We start from the raw sequence: 13,066 nt of genomic DNA on the forward strand, positions 1-13,066 counted from the left end.
GAGGCCTTCCCAACCTGTGTAAATCTACAATTTCCGTTCTTAGATTAGACACCGAGTTCCTTGAAATCTCCCATTGTTCTGAGTGTTGGTAATTCCAAGGAAAAGCTACAAGTTGTGGTCAGTCATGATCACTAAGAAGTTAAAATGCTTTGTCAGGTTAAAAGACAGTGTGGAGCCTTCAGCACCAATTATTAAAGATTTAAGAGAACATGTGTATATATTTGAGTCTGCATGTATATTTTGACCCTGTGTGTATTAGGAAAAATCCAGAAGTCATTAAAGATGTTTGCTGTCCAATCATTAGAACCTGGAAAAAGAACAGTTCAAATAAATTGTTAAGGGCCCAAAATTACCATGATGTTCATGTTGAGTACATGTGAACTTCTGACTACAGCTGTATATGTAACTGCTGGGTCTCCGAGGTAATCCGACCAGCTCTTTTTATGTATTCCTAGATCCAGGTTAAAGACAACAGGAGACTGGGATTTTGAGGTTGTGGCTCCCAAGTTGTGAAACTCGCTTCCAGTAATTGGACCTTCTTTTTTTTTTTAACAAAAAAAACCCCTTTAAGACCCACATGTGTGAGATTTGCTTTAATTGGTTTTATCCATTTGTAGTTTTAACTGTTGTATCCTATTTTGTACTGCAAAGCCCTGTGATGTTTGTTCTTGAAAAGTGCAGTTTAAATGAACTTGTTTACAATCAGTCACTGAGGAGACTCTCTCTGTGAGGAAAACAGCATTTATTGAAAACAGTGTTTGAGACAGCATATGTCTCAAAGCCAATAAATCATACCGCGTACATTGGCGGAATGATTTACTTGCTTTGCATGCAGATTTGCAAAATGACCGAATACTGCAAACACATGAAAAGCAGCGCTGCACTACAAAGTTCACCAAGTAAACAGATCACCTGTGTGAACACTGATTTAAAGCACTTCAGATGCAAAGGAAAGGAAACTTTGTTCAGCTGCCTCTTAAAAGCGTCTCTTCCTAAATTTCACTGAGCTACACTGTAGATGTGTATAAGGACCTATGCCCTGCCTATGCCCGAGAGAAAAGGATTAAAGGATTTTCATTCATTCTATAGGTATCCAGGTGAACTCTGACCTCTTTATCCAAACATTTAGATGTTGATGAGATTACAGATTTTCACTCTGGGAAATTAAGAGTACTGCTTTTAAAACATTTCACTTAAAAATTATGCATTTTAATTTGACTTTAAGTTAAAAAAAAAAAACAACCTCTTCACAGCATGGATAAAACAATCATATGTAAACATATTTTTACACTCTAGATGCTTTTACGGAGAGAATTATTCCCATTTTTGCACCAAGGGTAAATACTGTAGATGTGCACAATTTAATAAATGTTGGCCACAAACGTTTCTCTTTGTCTCTCTTTTGATATAGTGCATAGTTGACAAAATATCTTGTAGATTTGAAGAATGTTTACATTTGTGGTATTCTTGAAACAAATATTTCTAAATTATGCTTTTAATGCTTGAATATTCCTTAATAAAAATATAATTTCCTGTAAGAAAATTTAAAGGGACCAGTTTTCCCCTTCTTCTCGGCACACTGTGTGCCAGATTTTCACTCTGAACTCAGTTTAATAGCTAACTAGTCTGGAGGGTGTAGACAGCCATATGCTTCCCTCACAAAAGCTGCCAACTAGCTGGAGCGCCCCACTCCAGTAAGCTGAGTGGTTTCTTTCTTTTCTTTTCTTTTGTCCCTGTTCTAGTTTCACAGTGAAGCATATTAGTTTGTTCTATAAAGAAGAAACAATCAGTGTGCATGACATTGGTGGTTTCCAAAGCAGTGTTCCAGGGTTTTCACCGTCCTCTTGCCAAATTTCACCTTCCCTCGGTTCTTCAGGGAGGCGGTGTACTGGTTGGACTTGAGTTTGGAGTAGTAGTCTGAGAACTTGTTGAAGAGGATAGATATGGGCAGGCCATTGAGGATGATTCCAAAAGCAATGCAGATGAAGGCAAAAATACGGCCTAGCATGGTCTCTGGATAGACGTCTCCGTAGCCCACAGTGGAGATGCTGACCTGCAGCGAAGACAGGAAAACGGTCAGTGCTGATGGAAAAAACATCCCAGAAATAAACAGTAGGCACGTTTAGCCAGGGCCCAGCTAAACTGACCTAAAGCTTTCTCTGCTTTTGGCTGCCTATTGTAATCTAAACCATCATGTTGTATTAAATACGCCTTCAAACGAATGACTGAGGCCACCAGGAAAGTGTTTACTGAGGTTATAGATGAAGTGAGCAGCATGCTCATATTCACACTCACTTCTAAACAGGAGATGCCCCCTGTTGGCCATAAGATAGAATGTACATTACAGCCAACTTTTCTATACAGCTTATGGACAGTGTTAAGAGAACTTTCTTTTGTAACTCTCTTAACCGTCCTAACAACAAGCCTGGCCTCCTCTTTAGAGTACAGCGTCCATGAACAAGAGTTTGTAAATGCTTCTGTATATCTCAGTGCTGCAAATTGTAGGTATGCTAAAAATAATTATGTTAAAAAAAATGCAAACGTTCATCTATCTATTTTCCACCACTTCTCAAATTCCAGGTTGCTTCCAGGCTAGAGCCTATCCCATCTGCCATGGGGCAAAGGAGGGGGTACACCCTGGACAGGTCCCCAGCCCATCGCAGCGTTAACACACCATGCCACTACTTATTACATCTGATTATTAGATATTAATAATAATCACTGCTACACGACTACTTACGGTGAGATGACACATGACAATTTGTTTGTACATCAGGACATGCACTGGCTAGCAAACCACCTTTGTAGTAGTTATAAATCTTGCCCTAGAGTGGTTCAGTTTTGCTGAATTTCACTGCTTTCCCCTCCTGCTGACAGACTCACAGTCAGGCTGTATTGTGTAAATACATTCAGACATTTAGTTAGAAAGCACCCACGCTGCCCCTTGATCCATGAGCACTTTTGTCAGACACCAGTTCAGTTTTCATAAGGTATCCTGCCACCAGACTGCAGGTAAACTGTCTTAGAAGTAGGTGGTTCGATGACTCACTGTATGTGAATTTACATTAATGCAATGGGAGTCGGTAGCCTTGAGCAGCATTCAGAGTTCTATAAACATGACTATCATTCAGAGGATTATTGTTTCTTTCCTTTGGATTAGATGTAAGATTCTACCACCTGGTTTAGGGGAGGGAGGGAAAGGATCTGTTAATGGGTTTATTCATGGTGGCAGGCAGACTCTGTGAATCAAGATGTTAACCTCTTAAACTCCAGCACAGACACTACTGGAGTTATGACTGTTCCACCCTCTAAAACTTGACAAGGTGCCCCACAAAATATTCAATACACAATTCCTAGGAAGCGCAGGGAGACATGTCCTTAATCAGAGCTGACCTCATTTGTTTTGTAAGGTGGTATTGCCCAGTGTAATCTAATAATGTTGCACTGAGACACGAGTTACTCAAGGACAGGACGCATTAATACTTACTTTATGATAAAGTTTATATTTGCTACCCTTTCTGTTATTACTTCATACTGTAGTCATTCTTCATTATACCCCTCAATACAAACATGCACTTACAGCTGCCCACCACCATGCATGAGGAATGCTGGTGAAGTTTGTGTGTGGCATGTCGTGCTCCACGGTATAAACCATAGCAGAAAAGCTGAAAATGCCCATGGCGATGAAGAGGAAGAGGCAGCCCACTTGCTGGTAGCACTGTCGCAGGGTGAAGCCAAACGCCCGCAGACCTGTGGAGTGACGCGCCAGCTTCAAGATCCGAAAGATCCGCATCAGTCTCATGATCCTCAACACTTGCCCCAGCTTTCCCACCTGCCCCACCGCCTGCATGTCAGCCTCATGCTTCACGTAATTATCCTGGCTGTCAAAGATCTCCAGAATGCACTGCAGATACTGAGGCAGGATTGCGATTAGGTCCACGGTGTTGAGCACGCTCCTGCTGAAGGAACTGAGGTCGGGTGTGGATATGAGACGCAGCAGGTATTCCATGGTGAAGAAGGTGATGCACATGGACTCCACGCACTCCCAGTATGTCTTGCCGCTGAGGTGACCTGAAGCAGTTCTGTACTGCATCTCCTGTACCGTGTTGAGGGTCATGGCCACCAGGGAGATCAGGACAAACAAACTGGAGGCCACAGCCATCAGCTTGGCCTGCACAGATGAAAAAGGCTTCTCCATCAAATTCCAGATGGCTCGCCGCATCTGGCCCATGAACATGTCGTGGAACAGCTCCTCGTTCTCCTCTATCTCTATCTCTGCCTCCAGCTCCCTCTGGATTTTCAGCTGGTCGTTGAGCTCGTCCTGCCTCTCCTCGAAGGCGATGCGGCAGCAGCGGTGGGTGGTCTTGATCCTCACGCCCCAGTAGTTGATCTCCTCCAGAAAGTTGCGGGGACACAGCTCGTCCTTGATCCAGAGCACTCCCGTCCTGTAGAAGTTGAAGATGCTGTGAAAGACATCTGGGTCCCTGTCAAAGAAGTACTCGTTGCTGGTCACTATGTAGTCATCACACAGGTCCAGCTTCATGTTGTGGTCTGTGTACGTGGCCAGTCTCCCTATCCTGGTCTTGGGGTACTTCGCTGCCATCTTGTAGGCTATCTTGTAGGGCTTCCCTCCTACATTAATATTGATCACATAGTTCTTCTTGGAGGGGGAAATGTGCTTGGTGAAGCCGTATGGAGTACTGTCATCCTCTTCGTCCTCATACTCTGCATAAATGTCGTAGATGTCCCTGCTGAGCTCCTGCAGAGAGTTCCACGTTTTCACGCAGCTTTCCTTTGCTAGTGGGTAAACGATCTCAGAAGGTCTTCGATTAAGATCAGAATCTGTGACTTTGTAGTTGGGGAAGAGACTCTGTCTCCTGTTCGGTATGCTGTCCACCTTCCTGGTGCTCCCCATCTTCCTGTGCTCCACCCTCAAAAACTACACAACACACAGAGCAGCCAGACTGACCAGCATTACTGGAGTCTAATACCCCCTTTACCTAAGAGTGGAGGACACAAGCAGGATGCCTCATGGCCCTGTTAATGTTGCTGACTGAGAGGATCCGCATGCTTACAGGACATATAAATACCATTATCCTCTACTGAGCTGCCTGGTGACATGATGTTGGCTGTGTAGAATATCTGAACAGATGACCAATAAGAATACATCTCGTTTTATATAAAATGTGTTTTGAAATCCCTTACTCAAGAAGTTATACCTGAAGGCTATGTGTGGGAAATACTACTGTATACCTTTGTTACTTGCATGCTGTCTGAATAAAACTACACTACTTTAATACAGGAAAAACTGTAGATTTCTAGTAGAAGTGTTGTTAAAAGTTCACTTCAAATTATTTGTGAGATGTTTTTGTATTGGTTTCCTATAGCAAAGGGAAACAAAGGAAGGCTAGTGCATACATAAAAGAGGATAAAGGTTTTAAGCATTAGCCTACTTCCTGACTGGGTGGGGGGTGGGGGGTGGGGGCGTTCCTCAGAAGTGAAGTGAATCAAGGTTGCATGCCCTTAACATTAAAACATGTGGTTTTAATGTTAAAGCAGCAGACAAGCATCAGCAGCAACACTGTGACACATTCACATAAGCAAATAGCAGGCTGAAAATTTCTACTCAGAAGAAACAAGTGTCTCCAACATGACTTTGATTGCCATTGAATCCTCTTATTGGATATCAGATTATTGTCCTGCTGACCAATGACGGCATTCTGCAAGACTATTGGCTTATTACAAGAGCCATAAAGTATGTCAACCCTTTATTTACCTTCCTGCTGCCAGCCACCACATGAGGGTTAAATCAATTAAGGACTGAAGTCATTAAATAAGTGACACTTAAATACCACTTTCAGACTTAAGATAGCCTTATTAGTATAATGTGTCATTAGAACAAGGGGTAAACTGGGATGACGATGCAAACTGTAGGGTCACATCAAGTGGAAGAGAAAGGAAAAGAACATTTTCCATATGATACATTTTCAGAACAATGTTTTTTGTTGTTTGTTAAGCCACTTCACATCTGTGAATCATTTAAGAATCAGAATCAGAATCAGAATTGGTTTTATTGCCAAATGTTGAGCAGGTTTACAACATTAGGAAATTGCTGCGGCGCTTCAGTGCAAACATACTGTCATAAATTACGCTTAAATAGACATGAAAATAAAAATAAGAATAAGAATTAAAAGTGCTAAGTAGATAGGTATATACACGAGGGGCTCAAGAGTTGGGAGTTCGCCTTGTAATCAGAAGGTTGCCGTTTCGAGCCCCGGCTCGGACAGTCTCGGTCGTTGTGTCCTTGGGCAAGACACTTCACCCGTTGCCTACTGGTGGTGGTCAGAGGGCCCGGTGGCGCCAGTGTCCGGCAGCCTCGCCTCTGTCAGTGCGCCCCAGGGTGGCTGTGGCTACAATGTAGCTTGCCATCACCAGTGTGTGAATGGGTGGATGACTGGATATGTAAAGCGCTTTGGGGTCCTTAGGGACTAGTAAAGCGCTATATAAATACAGGCCATTTACCATTTACACGAGTGCAGGTGGTGATCAGTGCCAAACATGGAATGATGCAGTGAACACAGCGTAGGGTCATGTGTTAGTGGTGGGAACAGTCATACGGTTATTGTTCATGTGACCAACAGCAGAGGGGAAGAAACTGTTCTTATGGCGAGAGGTTCTGGTGCGAATGGACCGGAGCCTCCTGCCTGAGGGGAGCAGGTCAAACAGACTGTGTCCAGGGTGAGAAGGGTCAGCTGAGATCCGAGCTGCACGCCCCAGTGTCCTGGAGGTGTACAGGTCCTGCAGAGATGGGAGTCTGCAGCCAATCACCTTCTCAGCAGAGCGCACAACACGCTGCAGTCTCTGTTTGTCCCTGATAGTGGCTCCAGCGTACCACACGGTGATGGAGGAGGTGAGGATGGACTCGATAATTGCAGTGTAGAATTGCATCATCGTCCGTGTTGGCAGGTTGAATTTCTTCAGCTGCCTCAGGAAGTACATCCTCTGCTGGGCTTTCTTAATGACGGAGGTGATGGTGGGCTCCCACTTCAGGTCCTGGGTGATGGTGGTACCCAGGAAGCGGAATGAGTCCACAGAGGTGATGGGGGTGTCAGTCAGGATGATGGCGGGAGTGGGGCTGTGTGCTTAAGTATATGAAAGGCACCCAATTCGAGGGATAAACCAATAATGTGTCTACACATACGAGACAACTCAACAGAAAACTCATTTTAAATTGTTGCAATAGCACATAATTTGTTGAGCATTGATTAACATTATCTGAAAGTCATGTCCTTGGTGCAAATTGTTGTCAGTATGTACAGTGCAGTTCAGCAGAGAGGTACAACGGTGAGTGTCAACAGGAATCTGTAAAACACAGCTCTGCCGTGATTTGAGGCTGAGATCATTGTGATAGGATCATCTTGAGAAAGAAGAGAACAAAAGGCAACCAACATCCAAGGAAAAACATTTCTAATATCCTTTAAGAAGCCTGGAGAACTAGCCCTAAAGAGTACTTAAAGAAACTATAAGAAAGCTTTCACAGGAGAGTTCAGGCTGTGTTGAAGAATAAAGGTGGCCATGCCAATTATTGACTTTCAAGCTTGCTAGAATTCCACAAACTGTTTTTGTCTTATCTGCTGTATTTTGATGTGTGTTTGCATGTTTCAATAAATCCCTGCACCTCTTTCTCATTTTCCCAGCAAAACATAAAGAAATGAGAGGCAGCTCTTGCCTTTTAAGGAGGAAATAATGTGGTTAATTTTTACTATGACCTTTACTCTGACATGGTGACAAACATTACCTACCTACAGACCGAGTCACTCCCGGACCATCAGCACCGGCTCCCCTCAGGGCTGTGTTCTTTCTCCTCTGCTCTTCTCCCTGTATACTAACTGCTGCACCTCCACCCACCAGTCTGTCAAGCTAATCAAGTTTGCAGATGACACCACCGTTATTGGACTCATCTCGGACGGGGATGAGTCTGCCTACAGGAGGGAGGTTGAACGTCTGGTGTCCTGGTGCAGCCACAACAACCTGGTGCTGAATGCCCAGAAGACAGTGGAGATTATTGTGGACTTCAGGAAGCACACAGCTCCACTCCCCCCCATCATCCTGACTGACACCCCCATCACCCCCAGTTAACTTCAATAATTACTTCCTCCAAACCATCAACGTGTCTTTTAGACCCCATTCCTACAAAACTGCTCAAAGAAGTCCTGCCATTAATTAATTCTTCAATCTTAAATATGATCAACCTATCTCTAATAATCGGCTATGTACCACAGGCCTTCAAGCTAGCTGTAGTTAAACCTTTACTCAAAAAGCATCTCTAGACCCAGCAGTCTTAGCTAATTATAGGCCAATCTCCAACCTTCCTTTCATATCAAAAATCCTTGAAAGAGTAGTTGTCAAACAGCTAACAGATCATCTGCAGAGGAATGGTTTATTTGAAGAGTTTCAGTCAGGTTTCAGAGCTCATCACAGCACAGAAACAGCTTTAGTGAAGGTTACAAATGATCTTCTTATGGCCTCTGACAGTGGACTCATCTCTGTGCTTGTCCTGCTAGACCTCAGTGCAGCGTTCGATACTGTCAACCATAATATCCTATTAGAGCGATTAGAACATGCTGTAGGTATTACAGGTACTGCGCTGCAGTGGTTTGTATCATATCTATCTAATAGACTCCAGTTTGTGCATGTAAATGGAGAGTCCTCTTCACACACTGAGGTTAATTATGGAGTTCCACAGGGTTCAGTGCTAGGACCAATTCTGTTTACATTATACATGCTTCCCTTAGGCAGCATCATTAGAAGACATAGCATACATTTTCACTGCTATGCTGATGACACCCAGCTCTATCTGTCCATGGAGCCAGATAACACACACCAATGAGTTAAACTGCAGGAATGTCTTAAAGACATAAAGACCTGGATGGCCGCTAACTTTCTGCTTCTTAATTCAGATAAAACTGAGGTTATTGTACTCGGCCCTGAAAATCTTAGAAATATGGTATCTGAAGGAAACGGTTTCCAAGGCCTAATCCGTGGATCGACTTCCTTCGAGGCGTGGACGTCTATCAGCAGAGAATGTACCTTCACCTATCAGCAGAGAATGTCCCTTAGTCTGTAACACAGTCAAATATATTCTCAAGCAATATTCAAGCATGCCATTCAGCGTGTTAGTACGAGCTCGGGAGCAGCTTGGGAGAACAAGAAAACAGAGACTGCTTCAGATTGTCTTCCCAAATTGACTCAACTTTATTCACAAGTACAACAGTTTATATAGAGGGTAAAATTCATGAGACAGCAGATTATCAGTTTAAACCAGTACAGACCAAGATAAGGGAGCGTCTTCCTGCCCTTGGGTGAAGAAGCATCCTTTGTGTAGTTTATTAGTTCAGCTACAATTGTGATTATCTCAGCGACATATTTTCAAGGCACAAAACAAAGAGTTCTTTCATTAGTGAAATCTGAAACAAACCATTTGGCCTTCAACAGGCGTCTAAAAGATTAAGAAACTAATGTAGCTGAGGGAGTGATCTCTGTGGTATTTCAACCTTGTACCAGCCTGTGATTCTCACACATCAATTCTTGGGTCAAAGAGAAAAATAACTAAAACAAAGGGGCCTTATTGAATGACAGAGTTTTCCTGCATAATGTCACTATAAAACAATATCCAGTAAATGCTACCATGGTACTAAAATACCTAACAGTATCTAACCAGATTCTTACTCTGGATGGCATTACCTTGGCCTCCAGTAACGCTGTGAGGAACCTTGGAGTCATTTTTGACCCGGACATGTCCTTCAACGCACATATTAAACAAATATGTAAGACTGCGTTCTTCCATTTGCGCAACATCTCTAAAATTAGAAATATCCTGTCTCAGAGTGACGCTGAAAAACTAGTTCATGCATTTATTACTTCCAGGCTGGACTACTGTAATTCATTATTATCAGGAAGTCCAAAAAACGCACTGAAAAGCCTTCAGCTAATCCAAAATGCTGCAGCAAGAGTCCTGACAGGGACTAGAAAGAGAGAGCAGATTTCTCCTGTTTTGGCTTCCCTTCATTGGCTTCCTGTTAAATGGTAAATGGCCTGTATTTATATAGTGCTTTACTAGTCCCTAAGGACCCGAAAGCGCTTTACATATCCAGTCATCCACCCATTCACACATACATTCACACACAGGTGATGGCAGCTACATTGTAGCCACAGCCACCCTGGGGCGCACTGACAGAGGCGAGGCTGCCGGACACTGGCGCCACCGGGCCCTCTGACCACCACCAGTAGGCAACGGGTGAAGTGTCTTGCCCAAGGACACAACGACCAAGACTGTCCAAGCCGGGGCTCGAACCAGCAACCTTCTGATTACAAGGCGAACGCCCAACTCTTGAGCCACGATCGCCCAGAATTGAATTCAAAATCCTGCTCCTCACATACAAGGTCTTAAATAATCAGGCCCCATCTTATCTTAATGACCTTGTAGTACCATATCACCCTATTAGAGCACTTCGCTCTCGCTCTGCAGGCCTACTTGTTGTTCCTAGAGTATTTAAAAGTAGAATGGGAGGCAGAGCCTTCAGTTTTCAGGCCCCTCTTCTGTGGAACCAGCTTCCAGTTTGGATTCGGGAGACAGACACTATCTCTACTTTTAAGATTAGGCTTAAAACTTTCCTTTTTGCTAAAGCATATAGTTAGGGCTGGACCAGGTGACCCTGAATCCTCCCTTAGTTATGCTGCAATAGACGTAGGCTGCCGGGGGATTCCCATGATGCATTGAGTTTTTCCTTTCCAGTCACCTTTCTCACTCACTATGTGTTAACAGACCTCTCTGCATTGAATCATATCTGTTATTAACCTCTGTCTCTCTTCCACAGCATGTCTTTTATCCTGTCTTCCTTCTCTCACCCCAACCGGTCGCAGCAGATGGCCGCCCCTCCCTGAGCCTGGTTCTGCCGGAGGTTTCTTCCTGTTAAAAGGGAGTTTTTCCTTCCCACTGTCGCCAAAGTGCTTGCTCATAGGGGGTCATATGATTGTTGGGTTTTTCTCTGTATCTATGAAGCGCCTTGAGGCAACTTATGTTGTGATTTGGCGCTATATAAATAAAATTGAATTGAATTGAATCACCTCTGTGGACTCATTCCGCTTCCTGGGTACCACCATCACCCAGGACCTGAAGTGGGAGCCCACCATCACCTCCGTCATTAAGAAAGCCCAGCAGAGGATGTACTTCCTGAGGCAGCTGAAGAAATTCAACCTGCCAACACGGACGATGATGCAATTCTACACTGCAATCATCGAGTCCATCCTCACCTCCTCCATCACCGTGTGGTACGCTGGAGCCACTATCAGGAACAAACAGAGACTGCAGCGTGTTGTGCGCTCTGCTGAGAAGGTGATTGGCTGCAGACTCCCATCTCTGCAGGACCTGTACACCACCAGGACACTGGGGCGTGCAGCTCGGATCTCAGCTGACCCTTCTCACCCTGGACACAGTCTGTTTGACCTGCTCCCCTCAGGCAGGAGGCTCCGGTCCATTCGCACCAGAACCTCTCGCCATAAGAACAGTTTCTTCCCCTCTGCTGTTGGACTCATGAACAATAACCGTATGACTGTTCCCACCACTAACACATGACCCTACGCTGTGTTCACTGCATCATTCCATGTTTGGCACTGATCACCACCTGCATTCATGTATATATCATGTATATATCTATCTATCTACTTAGCACTTTTAATTCTTATTCTCATTTTTATTTTCATGTCTATTTAAGCGTAATTTATGACAGTATGTTTGCACTGAAGCACCGCAGCAATTTCCTAATGTTGTAAACCTGCTCAACATTTGGCAATAAAACCCTTTCTGATTCTGATTCTGATATATATATATATCTTTCAGTGATTTTATCACAAAACCATTTATGCAACTGTCTGCTGAATAAATCCAAATGTCTTTCCTGTAAATATCACGTGTGGCCATAGTGAGTCCTCTTTTACAGTATTGCTGAAATTTCTAACTTACAATGTGGTGATTAAAAATGATGGATTGTCATAGAATTTAATATTTCAGAATAAATGTGAGAAAGATCCAAAAGGATTTAAATGGAAAGAATTTAAATTAAAGTTGTCCAACATAGTGACAAACATAGCTAGCAAACATAATCGGTCATACTTCTTTGTACTTTTCATTTACAGCTGAATCTCCCTATTGATCCAGTTCATGATACAAGATGCTAAAACAAAACAACTTTTTACTTGCAAATCTGGGGATTAATATGACCCCCCACACCCCAAAGCCTATGCTTTGTTGTCAATCACAAATGTCCACAAGATCATATTTAGTCCCTTTAAAGCTGTTTAGCAGAGCAAGAATGCAGGTTTTAATCTGCCCTGTAGCTTTTTTAAAGCCTCCGGTCATATACATTCCTTGTTATTTAAATTCAAACACAGATTGTTCAGCCACAGTAAATGCTGGCGTTTGACCTTTGAAGGTGTTATTACATAATTTCAAAGTGAACAACTTTGCAATCTGCAAACTCCACAGCAGATTATACTTTATGGTATACCTTTTTCGCAGTGTCAGTTTTGGTGTCAATATTTTTTTTTAGGTACAGTGAGGTACAACAACCTAATCTTATTTTCTCACTTGCATGTGTGAATTGTACACATGTTCATATTCCAGTTTGTTAAAAAGAGTTAGATTTTGTTGCTGCCTCAAATAAAAAAGAAAACAAAACGGAACAACAACAAAACCCCATCAAAATATTTATTTATCTGTTTTACATTGTGTAGTATGGGGGAAGGGGGCAGAGTGCTCTGCTAAATGTTGCTTTTTACTAAGAATTTTTATTTTTTACATTTAGATGACTGGCTTCTCCCGCTTCTGCTGTGCACAGGTTATTTTACCTCTAGTATTCATGAAGTAGCTTTGGAGATATTTCAGATATTTTTATTTTCTGGTTTGAAGCCTTGAAAGAATTATTGCAATGATTCCCAACAATACATCATTTTCAGAGACAATTTAACACATCACAATAGGAAACAGAATAATCAAATTAATGGCGCT

At 42.9% G+C, this 13,066-nt stretch overlaps 1 protein-coding gene across 1 annotated transcript; it reads right to left on the bottom strand.

Moving 5' to 3' along the window:
• Positions 1-1,786: 1,786 nt before the first annotated feature.
• On the bottom strand, positions 1,787-4,915 carry LOC146696336 (potassium voltage-gated channel subfamily V member 2-like). The gene is made up of 2 exons (XM_085474092.1): positions 3,581-4,915; positions 1,787-2,053 (listed from the first exon to the last, which is right to left on the bottom strand). Exons 1-2 carry the CDS (start codon positions 4,913-4,915, stop codon positions 1,787-1,789), a joined length of 1,602 nt encoding a protein of 533 aa, XP_085330218.1.
• Positions 4,916-13,066: the final 8,151 nt, after the last annotated feature.

Source organism: Copadichromis virginalis, linkage group LG12, assembly GCF_057382275.1.
Source record: "Copadichromis virginalis isolate Kocher_CV1m ecotype Utaka linkage group LG12, C_Virginalis_male_GT1.1, whole genome shotgun sequence".
NCBI classification, from domain to species: Eukaryota; Metazoa; Chordata; class Actinopteri; order Cichliformes; family Cichlidae; genus Copadichromis; species Copadichromis virginalis.

Bases quoted from the DNA above. Each gene is read 5' to 3' on its own strand.
- LOC146696336 (XM_085474092.1), bottom strand. From the start codon at position 4,915: ATGGGGAGCACCAGGAAGGTGGACAGCATACCGAACAGGAGACAGAGT. The intron at 2,054-3,580 runs GTAAGTGCATGT...TCTTCGCTGCAG, and splicing joins ATGCATGGTGGTGGGCAGCT to GTCAGCATCTCCACTGTGGG.